Source organism: Amia ocellicauda, chromosome 3, assembly GCF_036373705.1.
Source record: "Amia ocellicauda isolate fAmiCal2 chromosome 3, fAmiCal2.hap1, whole genome shotgun sequence".
NCBI classification, from domain to species: Eukaryota; Metazoa; Chordata; class Actinopteri; order Amiiformes; family Amiidae; genus Amia; species Amia ocellicauda.
Genome location: NC_089852.1, coordinates 8,209,976 through 8,231,837, shown reverse-complemented (window position 1 = coordinate 8,231,837; position 21,862 = coordinate 8,209,976). Strand labels below are relative to the sequence as shown.

Genomic DNA, 21,862 nt, shown 5'->3' with positions numbered 1-21,862 from the left:
GACAATCAGACGTTTCATAGATATTAATGACACTGCAAATTAAATCAAAGTTAGAGCATTGCTATGGAGGCATGCAGGTTGAGATGTCAACTAACATTAACAACCAATAAATAAATAAATAAATCAAACAAGTTATGATCAATGTCTGCTTTAGATTTAGATCTTGTAAATATGGGGAGTAAAAAGTTTTACCTTCTGATGCTTTTGTACCGTCTAAACAACTTTCTGTTATTTCTATTCAAATGCATGCTACTATACATTACCGCACTCTGTGGTATCTCTATATTTTTCCATTGGTATTACAACAAGTGCAGTGGAGAGTAACAGAAAATTGCTGGTTCAGCACAAATGAACATTACAGGCTCAATTCACATGGCATTAAAGGCTACAGATGCTCAATTTTTATTAAAAAAAATTATAATCTTGTGAATTCATGAGGTTTACTGTAAAAATAAATACATAAAAATGTAATCCACAAAAGCTGTTTTCTGGGAGTCTTCCAGTGGAATTTACATTATTAATGTAAATGTATGCCTCTGTTTTTCTGTGCCTATTCAAATACAGTCAAGTGCGATGTGATGTTAACCCTTTTATTATTTATTTGAAATTCAGCATTTATACAGGATACCCTTTTGAGATCTCTCATGTCAAACCAGCAAGAAAGCATAATACAAGCAAACACGACATCATCCAGCAATGAATAACTCATGAGATCATAAACATTTAAACTCACCACTTTTTGATTATTATGATTCTATATATATATATATATATATGCATTTGAATGAGGAGTGGATAAATCTATCCAAAATGTAAAAAAAAATATCTTCACTTCCCTTATTTTATAATTGGGGGCATTTTGACCCTGTAATAATTTCTGTAACTACTGACACCACCACATGTAACACTTTTCTTCTAAAGCGTTTTACGCAAATTCTTCCAAGACCCAACCTGCTTCTAAGATGAGATGAAGTATAATTCCACAGTGGTATAAGAGCAGTTTTTCAAATGGAAATTCAATTAAATTTACTTGAAGGGGTTTTAAGAGATGAATTAAATAGCCTTGACGGCCATTTCCATCCCCTGGGCCTAAGCGACTAGGGTTTATCAATAATTGCTCATTTAAACATGCATATAATTAAAACACTTTATTCCCAACTTTAAATCAGGGTCCCTCAAATGTCACCCACTTGGCTGTTTTTAAAGGTGATTGTGCATTTGTCTGTGTACCAAATATATTTAAAACTTTGATTGCATTAAATAAAAACAATGTAAACGATAAGATTTTGAAACACACAAGAGTCAGAATATTAATACTGTATTGTGTAAAGAACCTAAATCAAAATGTTTGGGAAGTCTGAAATATAATGATTTGTACCATACTGAAAATCCTTTATTTCTAATTTTGTCCTGGGATTACAGAGTATAATTAAACAAAATATAATGAATTGGTTGTATGCTAGTTTTACTTGAAGTCACATCATGGTACTCTGCAGGTTTTCACTTGCTCAACGCCTGCACTGTACATATAGTTGCATCTTCTGTAGTCTATGTTCCAGAGGCATTTACATTAATCAAAGTTGATTTGGAGTGTAAGGAGACAAGTGCTTTTCTGCTTGAAAACTGCTTAGCACAACATCACTCTGTGCTTCACAGACACGCTCCTGCAAGTAATTGCTGCACAAAGAGGTTATAAATAATATATTCAAGATCACTTATACCTTGTGAAGGAAAAGACAGGTCTAAAAAGAGCTAATATTTTGAGTCCATAATGCTGTTTTTCTTAGTCTAGATGCAGTAGGACAACATTTTACAAAGGGTTAAACTGTTTAGAAGAACAATATCGATTTTATTAAGGAGATCTGATTTGAATTGATCAGTTTTTCAAAACTTTGTGAATAGTCGTCTACTGCAAGCTTGAAAAAAAATAGGTCCTATTGTTAATGAATTCCTCAACATTTAACCAAAGATTTTATTTCAGTCCTTATTAATGGGGAGTATGATATTCATAGTTGTCCATAGATGATATCAAAGCTGTCAACTGTACTGAGGAGTTCTCAGCTTTCACTTTTAATTTATTCCCAGATACAGTGTTTTAATAGAACAGCACAGTTGTTGAAAATGGGCATACTGTATGTTGAAGGCAATGATTTCTACATACATTTTACATTTAGATTGTCATGTACTTTTTCCAACACATGCTCATTCAATAAACAAAGCAAAAACTTAAAATAGCTGAGACTTTAAACTGTAAACTGAAGTCTTCTTGAGGTAACTCACATTTTCCCCCTGCATTAATCTCTTACTTACAACCCCAGGTGGAGAGGAAAAAATGCATGTTGGAGTTATTTGTAGTTTTATTTTTAGTAATCGAATACTGCTTACAGTAAATGCAAATACTTTGAATATGAAGCAGCACAGTAGATACGCTAACATTAATTCTAAAAACTATACAAGTATAAAATGACAGGATGGTGTTAGATGAAAACAAGTTATTTCCCTTATTTCCATGCGTGAGAAATGTGTACACAGCAGAGGTGTTTATGCTGTCCAGTGTATGAAGGCTGCCTCCTAGTGGCATTATAAAAAACAAAGCTGTTACATCTTTTGAATATTCTGCATACCACCAAATTATTTTAAAAGAAGGGAAATATAATAATTAATCTTTTGCTGATTGCATTGAAAGCCCTTACAATTTCAATTTCAGTGACAGCATTTAAACACAAAATACTAATGAATATTCTGTTGTCTGTAAAATAAACATAGATCAATTATTTTATGCCTTTAGTGTTGCCCGAGACTCCCATCTTAGAAAAACAATAAAAACAAGCGGAGATGTTATATTATATATGATATTGATTAATTCATATCTGTTGCAAAAATATTGTACAAAGCACACCAAGAATAGAACTGCAGGAGACAAAATCTGAAAAATGTTTTCAAAGGTAGATGCAGTGTGTGTGTAGTAGGCACCTGTAATTTAAAATGTGCATGTTTCTGGAGCATTTGCACTAAATGCAGTCTGTTGACTGCCATATCCATCCAATTATAAAAGTTCAGTGTTTTTAGGTAAAGCTTTTGTCAGTAAATTAAACAATGTATTGCCACAAAATATGTGCCTATATAGCATCACATGTTGTCCACTAAAATCATATTTCCAAATGATAATTGTCTATTTGTCCACTTAAAGATATTTATGACAACTATATTAGAGAACCTGAATAATTATTTGTGATGTGCAGATTATGCAAACCATCAAGCATGTGCATTTCAATCATCGATCTAAGTAATAACAAATACAAATAAGCAAGAAGTGATTAATACAATTTGCAATATTTCAAGAAGTACAAACTGAAGTAGGCATTGATATAAACTGGCTTTATGTAATGTTTGATCTAATTAATGAAATTCAAGAAAAGATATTAAAAAAACATTTTTGTAACACTAACTGTACATCGAAATGCTGATGAAATGTATCATTGCTTGTATATAAATGTATCAATGCATATTTTAATTGAAATGAAAGCTGCTTTATTTCTTACCGTATAGGTAGTATTTCATGTTCCCTTACTTGTCTTTACTGCATATAAAATGTACACGACTTGGGCAGCTGTTGAATTACCTCGCAATGAAAATGAACTCTTCTATCTCAGTCACTGTACTTTATTCCTCAGTTGTCTCTCCACGTCAGTTTTGTATTTTTGCTCTATCTAAACCAAGGATTGTGGGGTTTGGGACAGAGAACTTGTGCTTTCTTATACCTTTTACAAGGTTTACAAACATTTTAGTATAAACATGGTGAAATACATGTGTCATAAGGAAAATAATAAAGTGTGACATGTATAATGTGAACAAGATCTATATTGTGTATAATAAAATGTGGTGTTAAATTACTACAAACAAATCAAGGTTACAATTTATAGATCTTCTGCTTTCCAAAAAGCAACACCACCACCAATTGTTTTTAGATTAACCAGCCCCCTGAGAAAGTCAAATATATTTTAAATATACTAGCTTTTTACGCCATTTAACTCAAGTCAATACCCATTACCTTTAAGGCATATTTACTTTACTGATCCCAAAAAGAAGAAAAAAAGTTACTTTCTACCATAAACTTTGACCACCTTCTATGACTAAGTTATGCCCTGTCATGTAATCTGAGGCTTCAGATGCCAAGTAAACCACTGCAGCTTGCAAGTCTGTCACTCGAGCCAGCCGTCCAGCAGGGATATCTGTCAGCCATCGCTGTACAAGTGGCTTCAGACTTTCAGAGTGGATGAGAGGAGTGTCAACAATACCTCTAGGAAAAAAAAAAGAAGAAGAAATAAAAAAAAAGAAACTTGGAGTGACAGTTTCATTTCAGACAGTCATTTTTGGGACAAGAATAAACCCAATTATCCTTCAGAGCGCAAGGGCATGCCAGAGCATTTCTTAATGTGCTCCACAAATATTTATAGTAGATGAACACAGTGTAATGGCTGATTCATCTATTTGAAGGCACATGTTATATAACCTACCAATGAATTTTAGATGGACTGAGGCAAATTTGCAAAGTTTGCAGGATCACAGTCCATTACATTATAAATCTAGGATTCATATTCGTTGAACCAGATTGTTTCCGATATGTCTGCACCACTTTGACTTTGGATCAAATGGATTACATTTCAAAGGGGCTGTATTTAAACAAAGCTTTGAACTTTATTTTTGAATCCACTACCAATACAAGGGGTCCGTGCCCGCTGTCATAATTTCCTTCCATATCAGTCGAAAAGGTTAGCAGTTCCTTGCCTCGCACATGAGACAGGTATAACAAACAAGGTTGAAGTCCGCGTTTACGATACCAGGCTTTACTGATCTCTGTGGTTCTTGATTAGTCACAGCTTCCAAGGACAACAGTAATGTTTCTACACTTAATGAAATGTATAATTTGTTCAACCTCTGAACAAACATATTTACACAACTGTGTCTAATGAGAAATTACCTCAAACTTCACAGACATGACAGTTAGTAAAACCGAACCCGCCAAGTCCTCTCCATTAGGTTGGCATAAATGTATTCCTTGTGTTAATAAAAATTCCAACATTCTGATAAATTAATGTGACACCTTGGTTAACATATTCAACCTCAATTATATTTCTCTTCAGCACCCTGTTATCTGGAACCTTTCCTGGCAATCAGAGGTGCTGTTTTTCAGCAGCCAATTTTCTAGATAATGTAGCTTATCAACACTGTGGGTAAAGTTGCCAATGAAATCAGGCTGCAGTGAACCACACCGCCGCTAATTGCGTCCCTTTTTTATGCATATTTACTGACTGTCACTTCAAAGAAATCAGTGGCCCATTGAGACACCCAGTTAGCAGAAAGAATTGCTTCTCGCAAATTAAAATTAGCAAACAAGCTACTGATAAATAATAAAAAAAGTCTGATGCTTTGTTCCATCACTTCAGCTTGTACCTAATTTATTTTCCCCAAGTAAATAGAAAAGATCTGCCTAAGTAACTATGGGGAACTGCAAAGCGCTGTTCAGGAAGGAATATTATTATATATATTTTTTTTGTATCCAAAGAAGCTTAATCAACAAACAGATACAAACCCCTATTGTTGATGTGACGCTAACAGTTAAGATGCTAATTTGATTCTCTAATTGAATAAAACAATTAAAACAAGAGCCTGTTAATATATCCCTCAAGATGACATATTTAATTAAGCAACTGAATTGTCTAAGACCTTTAATTAGTACTACGTTAACAAATAATTTGTTTCACATGCAGATGGAAACCACACATTTTGCAAACACTACCAAAATTCTGCTAAAGATTAACCTTTTAAGTCAAATTAAGAACAATCCTGGTGCGATTCAATTCCTGTCTTTGACTGATATTAACACCCGTTTTTTCTTTTCACCTGTCAGAAGCAATGCATTCTCGCTGTTGAACTATGCAGGAGCTTGGTGTGTGCACTATATTTTTTAAAGTAGACTGGCATGCACATAGCATTCAGTATATATAAGTCTACTGAAAGGTAATTGAATTTTACATTTGCAGAGTGTGTTGGAAAATCCAAGAAAATACCTGTATTTGATTTACAAAGCATTGTGATAGATGGTGTTGGTCTGTAAACAAGAAAGTTATTATTTACAGTGAGTTTGATTTGACAGAAGTGTTTGAATTGAGGTGTGAGCCTGGGACAGTTAATGTGACCTCATAACATATCAACTAGAATGTAATTTAGACAAACTGTTATAAACCAATATAATTTTATTTTTGCATAAAATAATGTATTTGACAATACAATGAGCTACTGGATAGAAAGATAGATAGATAGATAGATAGATAGTCAGACAGACAGAATAACAGGAGGAAACTGATCATTTAAACCTTTCTTGATTACAAATACAGGAGCCTAAACAATACTTACGGAGAGAGACAGTTGACTCGGACTCCTCTGTCGATCCACTCAGTGCCGAGCGTCTGTGTCAGTTTTACTACGCCAGCTTTTGATGTGTTATATGCCAACTGATTCTGAGGATGAGGGACTGCATGGAGACGAGTGGTTATTCAGAACATGTTTTAATTTGAATAAATCTGGAGAACAATGCTACTGTCAGGAGAACAAATGTGTTGGATTTTCTTCTCACGTTCTGAAGTCTAGAGTAATTATTTTATGCAATTGTATCTTTTGCTATCAATTTTGAGCTCTTTGGCAGCACCTTGTTTCCTTCTCATATCTGTGTTATTTGATATCACCAAAACATACTGGTGCTATCAGAATCATATGTTTTTCCAGAAAGGAAAGGAATTATTCTCCTGAAACAGCATCCAGCTTGGTCTTTCTACTGGAACGACAAAGGTTTTTAAAAATACTTGAAATGTTGTTCACATGTAACAACTTAGCTGTAAATATTTACTCAAGTATTGGTGCTGGGTAAAAAAAAAAAAAAGCTTATTGCATTCCTGCATTTGATACATCGCCATATTCAAACTGCAGGATTATAGATTATGGTTCATTTAAATCATTGTTAAATGATAATACACAGTACACAGCCAGGATGATAAAGTTGTACACAATGAATCAGAGGTTTAGAATACATTATCCTAAGTAACAAAGCACATCATTTGTTGTCCTGACCACCACAGATGTTGTACACTGCATGGGATGCTAGGATGGGTCCACACTCTATCAGTTGATTAATGATCATACACAGGCTCCAAGTTATATACAACTTTTGTAGTTAACCTCCTCACCCAGTGATCCAGCTAACTGCCAAGCATCAATGTTAAATAGGAGACAGTTGTAAAACATACCACATATACTGTTCTGAACAAAAATAACATTTACTTTAACTTAGCCTGGATTTCTTCAAAATAAACAGATTTTCATTGCAGCAATTGGAAGAAAGTCCCAATGTTATTTGATTTTTTCCCAGACGTATGCCATTACACATAAGCCATTCTCAGGTACAGTACTTGGAGGAGGAGCTTAGCTGAAAGCTTACAAACAGATTCCAAAAGAAATCCTATTTAGCATAGAGAGAAATGTAGCTAAAATTCCAAATGGCGATAATCCTTTAAGAAGGATGGATGATATACACTCCTTAATGCAGTTCAGATTACTTTATCCTACACATAAAACCCATTTGATGTGTTCTTACTTAAAAAGGGTAGAATTTTCAAAGTGCAGGCATCTGCATAAGAGTGTGCATATATAATTACTGTACACACAAGTCATGTATTTGTTCACATTTGAAAGCAACCTACGAATCACATTTGTATGCCTAATGTTTATACATTTGATTCCTAAAAGCAGCTATAATTTAAATTCAGAAAAAGCATTTAGGAATTAGGAGTGAAAAGTGTAGAATATGCTAATATCTATTTTGCAGGAAGTTGTGGAATTGTAAAGATCTGAATCTCTTGCATATCTTTCTTTCTTTAAGATTATTAAGATTTCTAATCCTGAGTAATTATTTTGTTTTATCAATCTATAGTTAACAGCAGAACACTATTAAAATGTTAATATTTGAAATGTGTATTTAATTCTGTTCCTTCTCATAATAAAACTGAGCAAACACCTTTATTCTCCTGTGAAAGTAAAACAAAAAAAACTAAACATTTTATTTTATTTTATTTTAGGCAGCAGATGGATATAACACTGTCATTGTGCATTTTAATTGGACTTTCATAGCTACATTTTCTTACCTAACTTGGCAAAGCCCAGCACCATCTGATTCTACATTATGACAATATTATAACAGATGTCCAGACCAATAAAGTAAATTCCTGAAGGACTATGCTTAATGTGTGTAATTGATCACTTTTTTACATTGGCCTCTATTTACCAGCATGTTACTGCTTTACAGATTAGCTCAGCAGTTGGGACTCCTTCCCATATGGTACAAAAGTTTATTGGCTATTTGACTATATTGCTGATGAAGTGGTACTGTTCTTATATAGGAACCTGTTGGAAAAATTACAGAGCACAATGAATAATTCCTCATTTACAGCACACTCAGTAAAAACACAGTATACCTGTCAAATATAAAGTCCAGTGGTTGAAAAACTGTTCTTGATAGCACAAGAGCCTTCCATCAATATTTAACCTCAGTTTTCAACTAATATTTAAATAAAATTAACTTCAGAAAATAGCTATGTTTTAACAGAATGCACAATCTATTACATGAATTGTGAACATTTCTGTTATCAGTATAGTTGCCTCAATAGGTGTGTAATAATAACTTCCCAGGCTATATTTTTTACTAAATGTGGTATTACACCTCATAAACTCACATACGGAATAAACAGGATGAACAGGCAGTCCCCATGACACTCATCAATGGACGCCACAGAGCTAAAAATTAAATTTAGGTCAGACAGTGTTTACCTGGCCTTGCTACAGTACTGCTCTTTAAGGGTCATTTACGGTTCAGTGCAGGAAAGGAATCCTGTCTGACAATTCAATACATAGGGTGGAATAGCAGGCATAACTAAATACTATAAAATTCCACATGCACGTTTGGCTTAATAGATTATTCTCCAAACATGTTTAATTTAAAAGCACATTACCAACAACTACACAAAGGAATGCTCCCAATTCATCTGCTGATGGTTGAAGGAAGAAAGTGAAGGTACATCACTTTAACTGGGACATATTCTGCCAGCCCCTTGTATTAACTACATACCATTATCTTAAGTATTACTTTTATTTATTGTGTAATTTTAATTGCATTCCCTTTTTGTGTGTGGTTTCAGTACAATGAACTTTCGTCAGCTAAATACAGCTTATATGGCATTTCATGTAACATTTTTACTAAAATAATCAATTTTGGAGATAAAATCCAGAAAATAATAAAAAAAGAATACTCATCACTCACCTATTAAGCTAGCCATGGATGCTGTATTAATTATTTTCCCATATCCTTGCTTCAGCATAATACGACCTGCAGCCTGTGACAGGAATTAAGAAAAGACAAATTACTCTTTTATGAACATGCCAATATTGACATGATAACAAATTACACAGAGATATCATGAAACGGGGGGAAAAAGGGGGTTTGAAGGGGGAAAAGTATTTTTAGCTTTTATTTGTATTAACATTCTAACATGAAGGAAAGCTGTAGAAAACGGTTTGACATTTGATAAGATTGTTTTATATGGCTTATACTTCCACTGGAAAAAATTTCTTCCATACATTTGTCATTATGTTTACTAGTATACTTCTTGAATGTAATACTTATATTAAACAACCAAAAATAAAAACATACTTGACAACACAGGAATGTGCCTCGCAGGTTCACATTGAAGGTCTGGTCCCATTCTTCTAAGGAAGTATCTTCACTGTCTGAATTCATATTTATTCCAGCATTATTACATGCTATATGAATTGTTCCCCATTTTGTGATAATATATTCAATCATCCTCTCAACGTTCACTGGCTTGCTTATGTCAGAAGTAATGGATATTGACTGTATACCTGAAATGAGAATTTTAAAATATTTCTATATATTTACATCCAATTTGAGCTTTTAAATTGTGGGTTGAGATTTTTGTGGGTTAAGATTTCTCCAGAGGTGGTTTCTATGCTATAAAAATGAAGGCTAGAGTCAAACGGTAGCTTGTAGTTCCCTCTGCTGGTGAATATTTGAAATGCTAAAAGGTATGGATGCATTTTACAGAATTTAATTTAAGATCACGTCAAAAGTTGACCTTCAGATATAATTAAAAAAATGTTTAAACCTTTAAACCACAAAACCTTAGCAAACTTGACAACAAAACAGCTGTTGAGATCTTTGCACTGGAGATTAATATATTAATGCAGAGATTAAAGCCAAACATAGTGACAAACAACTATCATGTCAACTATTAATATCAGTATGTTTTCTGCTTTGTTTTGTCTTCCAGGTACAAAGATACACTTGATCACTTTCTTGATCTACCACAGAGACATATTTGATTGTTCTTTGTTTGTAAATGTGAATTCAAATTACCTTTCAGAGTAAGTTCCTTTGCTACACTTTCTGCCTTTTCCTTAACAACATCAACTATGGCAACCTTTGCCCCTGCTTCTCCAAGAGCATGTGCGAATGCTCTGCCAATGCCCTGGCCTCCTCCGGTCACATAAGCCACCTTCCCATCCAGCCTCAAGCGATCCAGAATTTTTTTTCCATGCAATCCATAGAACACCTCATCCTTCACAATCTGTAAGAAAAACCAGCAGCCACCGCTGTTCTCAGTGACCAAATTTGCAGACCCATTGTCTATGCTCACCACAACTGGAGAAGTTTTCATTGTAAGCCGAACATTTGATCAAACTGGTGCATACTGGTTTTATTATTCCCTAATTTATACATAAAGAACCTCTGATCTGAGAGCAATTTAACTTGGTGTAAACAATTCATGGAGTGTCATGCAAAATATCAGAAAAGCCAAAGTATTCACTGCATGCATATATTATTGATATTAGAAGGAACCATTAATCAAAAGAGACTTGTACGGAAATACACTTGAAGAAATTATGCTATTTCCATGTTTTTATTTTTCAGTAAGAGTCATTCAATTCAAGGACTAAAAAGTACCCACAACACTGTCACAAGTATTATTTTCTTTACTTTCATCTCAGTGTCAGTTACAATTTAAACCTTTTAACTTCATTAAAAATTCGATTGTTAATGGAACAAGGAGCCATGTTCCAATTCCGATAGCCATTAAAGTATTGTATTACCATACTTATGTACATAAAATATAGGACTCTGCGCTCTGAAGTACATTTTAGATCCTTACTACTCATCAGTATTCCCCAAATTCACTACACTCTCAATCACCATTAAAATAAAAGCTACATACAGTTTATGCAAACAGAGTGAAATATCTTAAAAGTCTTGAGTATGATAAGACCTTTGCTATAAGTGGGATTTCTTAGCTCCGTCACTTTTTCTGGTGATCCTAATGGCACTCTTTGAATGATGCTCATACCATCACGAACAGGAATGATAACCTTAAACACAAAAAGGTTTTTGAAATAAACAAGTAAGAACATGTTCAATTTTGGTGGAATTTATTTGTATTGTTTCCACTGAACTCAGTTTATCTGAGATATATAACAGTATAAGGGGACACAGGTCAATCTTCAGTCCTTATTAATCTGTTGACATGGAAACAGTGTAAAATAGCAGACAGATCCCTTAGGATTGTGGTTAAGAGCAAGAAATTTACACCGCATTCCTGTGTAAGTCAAAACGAAAGTCATTATTGATCGCCAAAACCTGACCCTCTATACTGACCTGTTCTACACGAGGATCATTTTGTACAAACTGGTTAAATTCTCGAAGGGCAAGCCCATTCTCGTCAGTTGCATTCTGTAGATAAACCCTTCCTTTAAATAAAGAGTTATCCACACAAATCATGCCATCCATTTGGAGAAGATTGTTGTCCAAGAGAAACTTGTAATAGCTGATGTAGTTGCATTTGTCAGCATCGATGAACACCATGTCAAACTGTTCTCCAGTGGCAGCTAATTCCTGTAGAAGTTTGAAATTAACAGGAAAACATCTGAATTATGTTCAACACGCATGTGTGCTGTGAAAATAAATATTTCTTCAGAAGAGGACAATTGACCAAATGGCCTACTCTTGTTTACATTTTTCTGTAATATATCTCAAATAAAGCCTGAATAAAACCAAAATCCTTTTCGTCTTTATTTCCTTTGGTTCTGCGACAAAGAAAAAAAACATAGACCCACAGTGCTTCATAACAAGTCAAACTTTCTAATGAACCGATTCTAACTTCTCAGGCTGTTAAATCCTTTTGATTTATTGGCTGCAATTAAATACTTCACAATTTGAATGGAATCTAGTGTCACTAAGAGGTTCCCTCATAGTACAGTAGAATATTTCTAGCATTAGTATTGATCCACACACATTTGGAACTTTCTATCAAAGTGATGTGAAGAGATACATTTTAAATGGCCTACAGATAGCATGAAACAATATAGCAAAAGAGCACAAGCACCCTGGTTAAAAGACTTGAGGGTAAAGATGAGCATTGCCATTAATAATTAAATTAAGACGAGTGAGGCACATTAATGGCTAGTACAATTAATACATAATAGTAATAATAATAACAACAACAACAATAACAACAAGATTTTAAGTAAGTATTTCATTATATTACAGTCAGACCATATAAAGAAAAATCTTTGTAGTCATAAATGATATGCTACAGAGTATACTTTATATCCCCTGGTGAAGCTGGCTCTCCAGGGATACTAGAAAGAAAATGCAATTTCTGATAATAACAGCTCATAGCTAAAAAAAAATACCATCTACTTATCCTAGCAATTTCCAGCTATTTTGGACTCCTTTCTGAATTAACCTTTCATATCAAAGGAGCAATTCTACCCACCAGAGGCGCCAGCAAATTTCATGCATAATTTATTCATTCAGTTCAGTGCTAAACATAAAGTCCTTGACTGTGTCAAGGTGGGTTTTGTTGGCAAAGCTCACAACCAATGTACAGGCAAGGCAAACGTAAATTCAAATTGCAGCTTAACCTCCTAGCCTCTGCCAGCATGAACCTAAAATAATATTTATGCACAGATCTGAAAACAGTGCCAGTTTAAACTACATCTTACAACTGGAAGGTACAGGATTATGGCAAACTCATTTTTCTTATGTGCACTGCATGATCAGGATTTGTGGTGAGCTATAGAGACAGAAATGCTGTTTTTTAATTAAGTAACAAGAGCAATGTATTTTTCTCAGCTAGTTAAGTAAAATAATGATAGGCAGAGATAACAATCACCTTTAGGGTGTCCATAGCACACCCAATCTTCAGTTATTTTCTTTCCATGTGGGGACTTATCAAATATAGGCTGGGCAAATTCTTTTAGGTATGGTTCTATTTCACAGGCAACTAATTTACCATCCTCTGGTAAACCTTCTGCCATTGACAGTGCTCCATACCCTGTAAAAATGCCTATTTCTAAGATCTTCCTAGCTCTGGCCATGCGAACAAATGATTTCAGCACCTGACCTGCAAGACGAATAACACAAATTTGTTACTGTTAAAAATACAGAAAATATAAGAATAATGTATTAATTTAAATGATTATATTACATAAACTTTGATATTGGTAGTTCATAATTAGAAGACAACTTACCTTCAACGTGACCAGTAATGCACTCTTTGGGAAGCTTAAACATGGTTTTTCCTTCATTGTACAACTTTTCCCAATCATGTTGTATTGTTTTCCTGAAATATTTATATTTACAAGGTACATTTTCTCAAAAGAAATTACAAGATAGATTCATTTTTTAAAGCATATTTACATATACTTCTCATTACTTGAACTGCCACAGTAGAAATACTACCAGAGTTTAAACAGATCAAGCTGCTAAGCAATTGGAGTACAGGTGTTCCCTGGGTTATGGATGACTTTGTAAATTAAAAACACATTAATACATTATTTATTCTGTTTCTTTACAAAATGTTTTTACCCAAAGTACAGTTACTTTTTGGAATAGCATAGCATCAGATAGGATATGACAGGAAATGTTGCATACCTGTACATAAGCCTGTACTGTACATAAGAACATAATGTACAGTGCGGGAAAAAAGTATTTGATCCCCTGCTGATTTTGTACGTTTGCCCACTGACAAAGAAATGATCAGTCTATAATTTTAACGGTAGGTGTATTATAACAGTGAGAGACAGAATAACAACAAAAAAATCCAGAAAAACGCATTTAAAAAAAGTTATAAATTGATGTGCATGTTAATGAGGGAAGTATTTGATCCCCTATCAATCAGCAAGATTTCTGGCTCCCAGGTGTCTTTTATACAGGTAACGAACTGAGATTAGGAGCACTCTCTTAAAGGGACTCTCCTAATCTCAGCTCATTACCTGTATAAAAGACACCTGTCCACAGAAGCAATCAATCAATCAGATTCCAAACTCTCCACCATGGCCGAGACCAAAGAGCTGTCCAAGGATGTCAGGGACAAGATTGTAGATCTACACAAGGCTGGAATGGGCTACAAGACCATCGCCAAGCAGCTTGGTGAGAAGGTGACAACAGTTGGTGCGATTATTCGCAAATGAAAGAAACACAAAATAACGTCAGTCTCCCTCGGTCTGGGGCTCCATGCAAGATCTCACCTCGTGGAGTTTCAATGATCATGAGAACGGTGAGGAATCAGCCCAGAACTACACGGGAGGATCTTGTTAATGATCTCAAGGCAGCTGGGACCATAGTCACCAAGAAAACAATTGGTAACACACTACGCCGTGAAGGACTGAAATCCTGCAGCGCCCGCAAGGTCCCCCTGCTCAAGAAAGCACATGTACAGGCCCGACTGAAGTTTGCCAATGAACATCTGAATGATTCAGAGGAGAACTGGGTGAAAGTGTTGTGGTCAGATGGGACCAAAATCGAGCTCTTTGGCATCAACTCAACTCGCCGTGTTTGGAGGAGGAGGAATGACCCCAAGAACACCATCCCCACCGTCAAACATGGAGGTGGAAACATTATGCTTTGGGGGTGTTTTTCTGCTAAGGGGACAGGACAACTGCACCGCATCAAAGGGATGATGGACGGGGCCATGTACCGTCAAATCTTGGGTGAGAACCTCCTTTCCTCAGCCAGGGCATTGAAAATGGGTCATGGATGGGTATTCCAGCATGACAATGACCCAAAACACACAGCCAAGGCAACAAAGGAGTGGCTCAAGAAGAAGCACATTAAGGTCCTGGAGTGGCCTAGCCAGTCTCCAGACCTTAATCCCATAGAAAATCTGTGGAGGGAGCTGAAGGTTCGAGTTGCCAAACGTCAGCCTCGAAACCTTAATGACTTGGAGAGGATCTGCAAAGAGGAGTGGGACAAAATCCCTCCTGAGATGTGTGCAAACCTGGTGGCCAACTACAAGAAACGTCTGACCTCTGTGATTGCCAACAAGGGTTTTGCCACCAAATACTAAGTCGAAGGGGTCAAATACTTATTTCCCTCATTAACATGCAAATCAATTTAAATCAATCATAACTTTTTTTAAATGCGTTTTTCTCTATTTTGTTGTTGTTATTCTGTCTCTCACTGCTAAAATACACCTACCATTAAAATTATAGACTGATCATTTCTTTGTCAGTGGGCAAACGTACAAAATCAGCAGGGGATCGAATACTTTTTTCCCCGACTGTATAGTCAATGTCATTTATTTGTACAGTAGTGACTAACTTGACTCTCCTCTGAGGTCATACTGCTAGAGACCTCATACAGGCTCATCACTATTATAGAGATGGTGATTTGTTCATTTTGTAAAAACACTGGCTCACAGAGAATGGTATGGTTTTAAAATATGATTTGCTATAACTGGGTATAAGCATATAATGGGTGTTGGGGAAAGTGCAAGTTCTTATATTTCTTATTTTTTTAATCTATGTCCATAGAGTCATTTCATGCATGGTTTTAGTGGTGCCAAATATTAATATGGTCATTTTGTGAATTTCTGTTTGTATTAACAAAATGTAATTATTATGGTGTTCAAGAGAGACTAAATGTTCTGAGACCAGGGAAAATGTATAGTGCAACAAATAGACAAATTCAAATAATTAAATATTGAAAACTAAGTTTTTTTTCCCTCTTCTTCCATTTGTATAGCTCATGTATTACTTCAATGTTTGAAATACAAAAGCATGCAACATATTAATATGCCATCTGCCCATGATATTTAGTCTTTATATAGTCATTATACCGTAAATAAAAATAAAAAGCACAGAGACAGACATGTAAAACCATGTACTTTAATAGTCCTGTCATGAAATTGTTTCCACATTCAATTTCAATGAATACATGTTATCACTGATCCATATCTGACAGTAATAAGGATCACACACAGGTCACAGCTGTAGTCAGCAGTGACAGTATTAATTACATTACAGTACCAAGCATATCAGCAAGAGGCAGTATTTTAATGTCACTTTGTCAAGAAGTAACAGGCTTAAATTTGCTATCTCTTAAAATAAAAGGCATCTCCCCAGTGCATCATTTGTTTCAAGAAACATCCCTGTAAGTGCAGGTCTTTTTGTGCTTTACCTTCCGGCATGTCGTCAGATTGCTATGATATTAAAATTATTGCTTTGTATTTTGAGTAACAAATGAAACACATGTAAATAAATATTTTCCATTGCATTGCATACTTCGACTTATGTCACTAAGATTTGGCAAAAACATTTGGCAGTCCATTCTATATCACATTCAAACAGAAGAAGAACAGGAAGTGGGACTGAACATTCTGGTATAAACAGTTTTAAGGCTATGTTTGAACATTAAGCCAATATGCCAATGTCATGTGTTTGGTAGCAACCGCTTATATTGCATCATAGGCACATATTGACTCTTAAGTGGGAGATAATCAGCAGGGCTATTGCTGAGAATATTCAGAATGACAGCAAGTGACGTTGAACAGTTCTTTGCATTAAGATTTTACATTAAGAAAAATTCTTATATTATGATCCAAAGCTGTGCTGTCCCTTTCTCATGCCACCCCGGTATTTGAAACAGCCTCTATACTGCTATACTGCGCAGAGCTGATATCAGCTTAAAACATCCTGTCAATGAGCAGTTTTGCATATGGAGACTGCATTCATCAATTTGGTATTCTTCCCAGCTGTAGCATGTATCTCAAATACATACAATACACAAACCCAAATCTTTACACTGAAAACACCCTTTGCTCTTCAGTCAATGCAAGTCCATAAAGATCTACTTTTGAAGTTTAAGGCACTTCATTCTGAACACACACTCCTCTGCCACTTTTAATACAATATTAGTACACTTTTTGAAAAGTAAAATAAAACTTCAACCTTATTCTTAACACCATATCTTCGTAAAACACTTAGGCACAATATATTGAAATACAATTATAATTGCATAGTTCTACACTGAAGTAGATAATGCATTGAAACGACTGATACAACAATGTTGTATGGTAAAAACACTAATATTAAGTATCAGTTATTTGAAGAAACAGTTACCTTATTTTCACATGTTGCAATGCAGAGCTAATCAATATCTAATATCTTAAACAGTTACTGTCATAAAGGCATACTTTTAAGTACTTATAAGTACTCTGCTACAGTTGTACATGTTTAACAGTAGAAATATAACAATAAAGCCATATGTGAGTTATATATTTAACTACAATCAGTCATACAATACAGTGTATCTTTATAAATTCTAAATAACATTGTTAGAATATACAAAACATTGGTTATCATACCAAAATGTCCATCCTTGAATTTAGACCTCCTTCCAGTGTTCATTAACAAAGGAAATATCTTACATTTAAAAAAAAGCACAAAAACCACAACAGTCTCACTATATTCCGTATCATGTTCAATATAAACATTCTTACAATTCAAAAATATCCTGAATATAACTGTCAAAAACTCAGGAAGGGCATGCAAATCAGATGATTGTGCAAACAAAACAAAATAATTTAAATATTAGGAAAAGTACATTAAAATATAAGCCCACATACCTTTTTTCTTTTCTTTTTGGAGCAAAGAAAGTTTTAAATATACAGTTTCTCAGTGATTACTGAATCATTGTAATGGTAAAGATTAAATAACAAATTCCTTGAAATAATCTGCAACAGCAAAAATACAGGAGTTGGGAAATAGGGGAATCAAGCCATAGACATACTTTAACACTAAATAGAACCAGCCAAATGAGTTCTCCCTGAAGCAATACAAAGGCTCGGAAGCTGTACTAGGTAGGAATGAGATGCAATGCTGATAGGACTGCAGATGGAGAAAAAGTGTTGAGGAATACTTGCTTTTTAGATCTCTAGACATTGATCAATACTACATAAAAGACACAAAGTTAACATTAACAATTATTAATGTACAAGCTGCTGTTGTCTGATCTTTAATTAAAAAAGATAATATTGAATTATCATACAAATCTTGGGTACACACATATGCACTAATATTATCACTTAGGAAATATGGATATGAATGTTCTATAAATGACCATTCTATTTCGACATGAAGAAAAACGTTAATATGAATATGAATGTCTTCCATAACAATTCACAAAATACAATAAGCTAACTGAAAGGAATTATTATTTTACATATCCTTCCCTTACATTTAAATTATTAGTAAATACGTTTTGAAAACACTGATTTAGGGAAAAAATTTCTGAAGCTAAATAAAACTATCCTTTATTATTATATTATTACTGTGTTATGTTTAAAAGGTCAAGAATACATAACCTAGTGTAACTAATCGTACACATTTGATGTCTAAAACTCTCATGTTGTTTTCTGCTCTTATCTACTCTTATTATACTTGTATGTATAAAAACTAATTTAATTTTAAAAATATAAGGCTGCTATCCAGAATGAGTATTTAAATTTTCAAATTTGTCTCAGAATTGCAAACATGTATTCCACCTTTGTCACTGAATTACAATAATGTATTGTTATAATATTAAGATGTTGAATTGAGAATTGAACTACAGTATGCAGATAAACCTAAATGAACCATGACAATAGAAATGCAGCAATAGATATGAAATGCGGATTAAAAATTCTATACTTGCTTTGAAAAAAATGTATTATATTGAAACTATTTATGGAAAACTGTAAAAAACAAAAACAACTAGTTCAACAGTTTTCCTAGACTCATCGCTTAAAACAGAATACTTCTTTGAGTTGATTTCTGACTTCCACAGGATTTACTTTTAGTAAAAATATAATTTATTCTTATATGATTAAAATCACATAGAAATGGCTTTTGTTTAAGCTGTTAAATGATACGTACGTAATAGCTCTTTCCACGTGATTTATTCAGTGTGCAAGGGCATGTGCCACTGGTTAGTGAATTCAGCATGTGCATAAAGCATGCAGTAAGCAGTCTACTGTGTACAAAACACATTTACTGCTATTTAGTGCATGAGGACCATGTTAAAATAAGGAGATAAATAACAGAGAAGTGACATTCTTATACCCAAAATAGAGTGACAGCTATGCATTAGGAAATCCAAAGGGAGTATGCTCCATCTAGTGTTTATGTATATGTATGGCTCTGACAAGGAAGAAAAACATTATTTGTTGGTGAGAAAACTGAACTTCAGGAAGGTCTAGGCCGAGATGGTCATTAAGCGTCACTTGGAAGCTCGACCACTATAAAAAAGAGGCACAGATCAGAGGACATAGTGGACAGCTGCATCTCTCTGTCTGCCTCACACCTGAAACCCCAGCCTGACACTCTACTGCAGGATATTACCATGCAGACCTCTTTGTACCAAAGCCCTGTAAGAAAAATTAAGAAGATGGAAAGGGATGCAAAGATGGAAGCAAAGATGGATTCGAAGAGGAAAGAAGGAGAGAAAATACTAAAGTAGGATGGGGAGAACAAGATAAAAGGACAGAAAAGGTAGGCATGGAGGGGCAGAGAGAACCAGGGTAAGGAAAAAGGGTTTACAGGGTTGAGGAGGACAGTGACAATGTGGTGGAAGAGCACCAGGGCTCCAGTGTGTGCTTTTCACCTAGCTTCCCAAGATCCCACTGTTCAGTGCCTGGGCAAGCACAAACAGCAACAGCAAACAGATGAGGGCCTTCATCCCACTTATTAAAATATGGCAAAAAAAGCCTATTCTGATGGCTGGTACAAGACAGAAGAAATGCAAGACCTCTGTATCTCCATTCTAATGACCACCCCTGAGACTCTATGCTCCAATTGGTAAGGGACCTAGTTCATGGTGTTCATCTGCAGGGGAAGACCAACAGGACAAGAGTGATTGTCTGTCCCCAAAACAAGTTGGAGTCTCATCCTGGATTGGTACCCAGAATAGTAACTGTGAAATTCAGCTGGCTGTGGTGAACAATCCACTAGAGTTGACCATTGAGAGAGTGAATTATGTCCCGAATATCTCTGAGTCTTGAATGGTCCACTCAGACAGCAGGAGTTTGCTATGATTCAGTTTGACTGTGTGATGGAGGATGTCTCCTCTATGAATCACAATTACATCATCTGTGTTCTTCAGACCTTCATCATAACTTCATACAGCTTCAAAACAAACTGGCCTTCAAGCTCCACTGATCTCCTCTCTACATATATCAAATGCATTTCAACTACCTTAATTCTCTCTACCCCCCCAGTGTGTACTGAATTTCATAGACTTTATTAGAGTTGCTGGCAGATGTTGATAATATACCAAATCAACACAATTATATTGTTTTAGAAGCAAACAATGTTCTTTTGTTAATTTAATGTGCACAATGTTAGCAAAAATATAATGCACACAATATGCATTTCGCTTATATTTAAGCTTTTAATTAATTAATCTTGATCTACAATTTAAGATTTTCTGATTTGCTTAAAATAGCTTCTATACAGATACTCACCATGTTTTGCCAGTTTGCTATTTTATACTTTCAAACCATAATTCTTAGAACATCAAGAAAACAGATTGGGGATTAAGTGTAAACAAATGTTTTTTTTTATATATAATTTGTACATATGTGCACATTATAACAGAAACATTTCCTTAGTTCTTTATCTTCGTGTTTTTGCACTCAATTCGTAACTCATACGTCAAATGCGTGAGCCTGTTTAGTTTTTGGAGGTTGGGCGTTGTTTGGGATTTTTGTTCAGATGATGGGCTTTACTTCACAATAGCGGGTAAAGATGCTTTGGAGAAATGGTACAACCTGACACCAGTACGGAGTTAGTAGAGTTTTAACACAAGATATGCAGAGTGTAATGAATAAAATATCTGTTAACACCCATGGTCATTTTCTTCCATGCTTATGCTGCTTCTTCGGCTGCTGCTTTTTGAAGCTCCGGGCGACACTGACGAAAGCAACGGGTCGGTCACTCCCACTGGGGAAAGAGTGTCGTCCATCAAGATGTCTTCAAGTTTGGAACTGACTTTTGACGCGACGCTGTAGGCTGTAGTCTCGCTGACATTGGAGAGACCGTCAGTGAAGGTGATCGTTCCATCTGTGAGGTCCAGGGTCGTTGTGCGTGAAAGGTCAGAGATGGTGTGGTGCTGGTAGACTTCCTGATTGCAGTCTCCTAACACTGGCTCTTGTTTAATGGCCCTCCCTGTCAGCTCTGATGCGCAGAGAGCTGATGAGGCAACAACCGACAGTCCGTGTGCGCGAGCCTGCATTTCAAGCTCCTGAAGAAGGAAAAATCGAAAACCGTTTCAGTGTTTTTCTCTATTACCACAAAGCTTGCACAATCTTTAATTTTTTGTAGTTAAGTGGAATGGCAGTTCAATGTTTACGGTCTTAACTCCAATCAATGGAACTGTAGACTGAACTAGTGTTCCAAAAGAAACATCCTCGATAAATACGTG

General features: G+C 35.1%; 2 protein-coding genes across 4 annotated transcripts in view; both read right to left on the bottom strand.

Moving 5' to 3' along the window:
- Positions 1-4,098: 4,098 nt before the first annotated feature.
- On the bottom strand, positions 4,099-16,592 carry LOC136747011 (D-threitol dehydrogenase). Its single transcript, XM_066699965.1, is given in 11 exon segments — positions 4,099-4,300; positions 6,418-6,535; positions 9,371-9,443; positions 9,761-9,969; positions 10,484-10,694; positions 11,425-11,490; positions 11,777-12,013; positions 13,296-13,329; positions 13,331-13,526; positions 13,654-13,776; positions 16,583-16,592. Coding segments are annotated over 11 exon segments (1,473 nt in total). The 3' UTR covers positions 4,099-4,104.
- The window catches only part of mitfa (melanocyte inducing transcription factor a), a 56,511-nt gene continuing 50,923 nt past the window's right edge, over positions 16,275-21,862 (bottom strand). For all 3 annotated transcript variants that reach the window (XM_066698032.1, XM_066698033.1, XM_066698034.1), the window contains one exon: positions 16,275-21,682. In XM_066698032.1, coding sequence (XP_066554129.1) covers positions 21,278-21,682 — 405 coding nt within the window. In that variant the 3' untranslated portion in view covers positions 16,275-21,277. The remainder of the gene's footprint in view (positions 21,683-21,862) is intronic.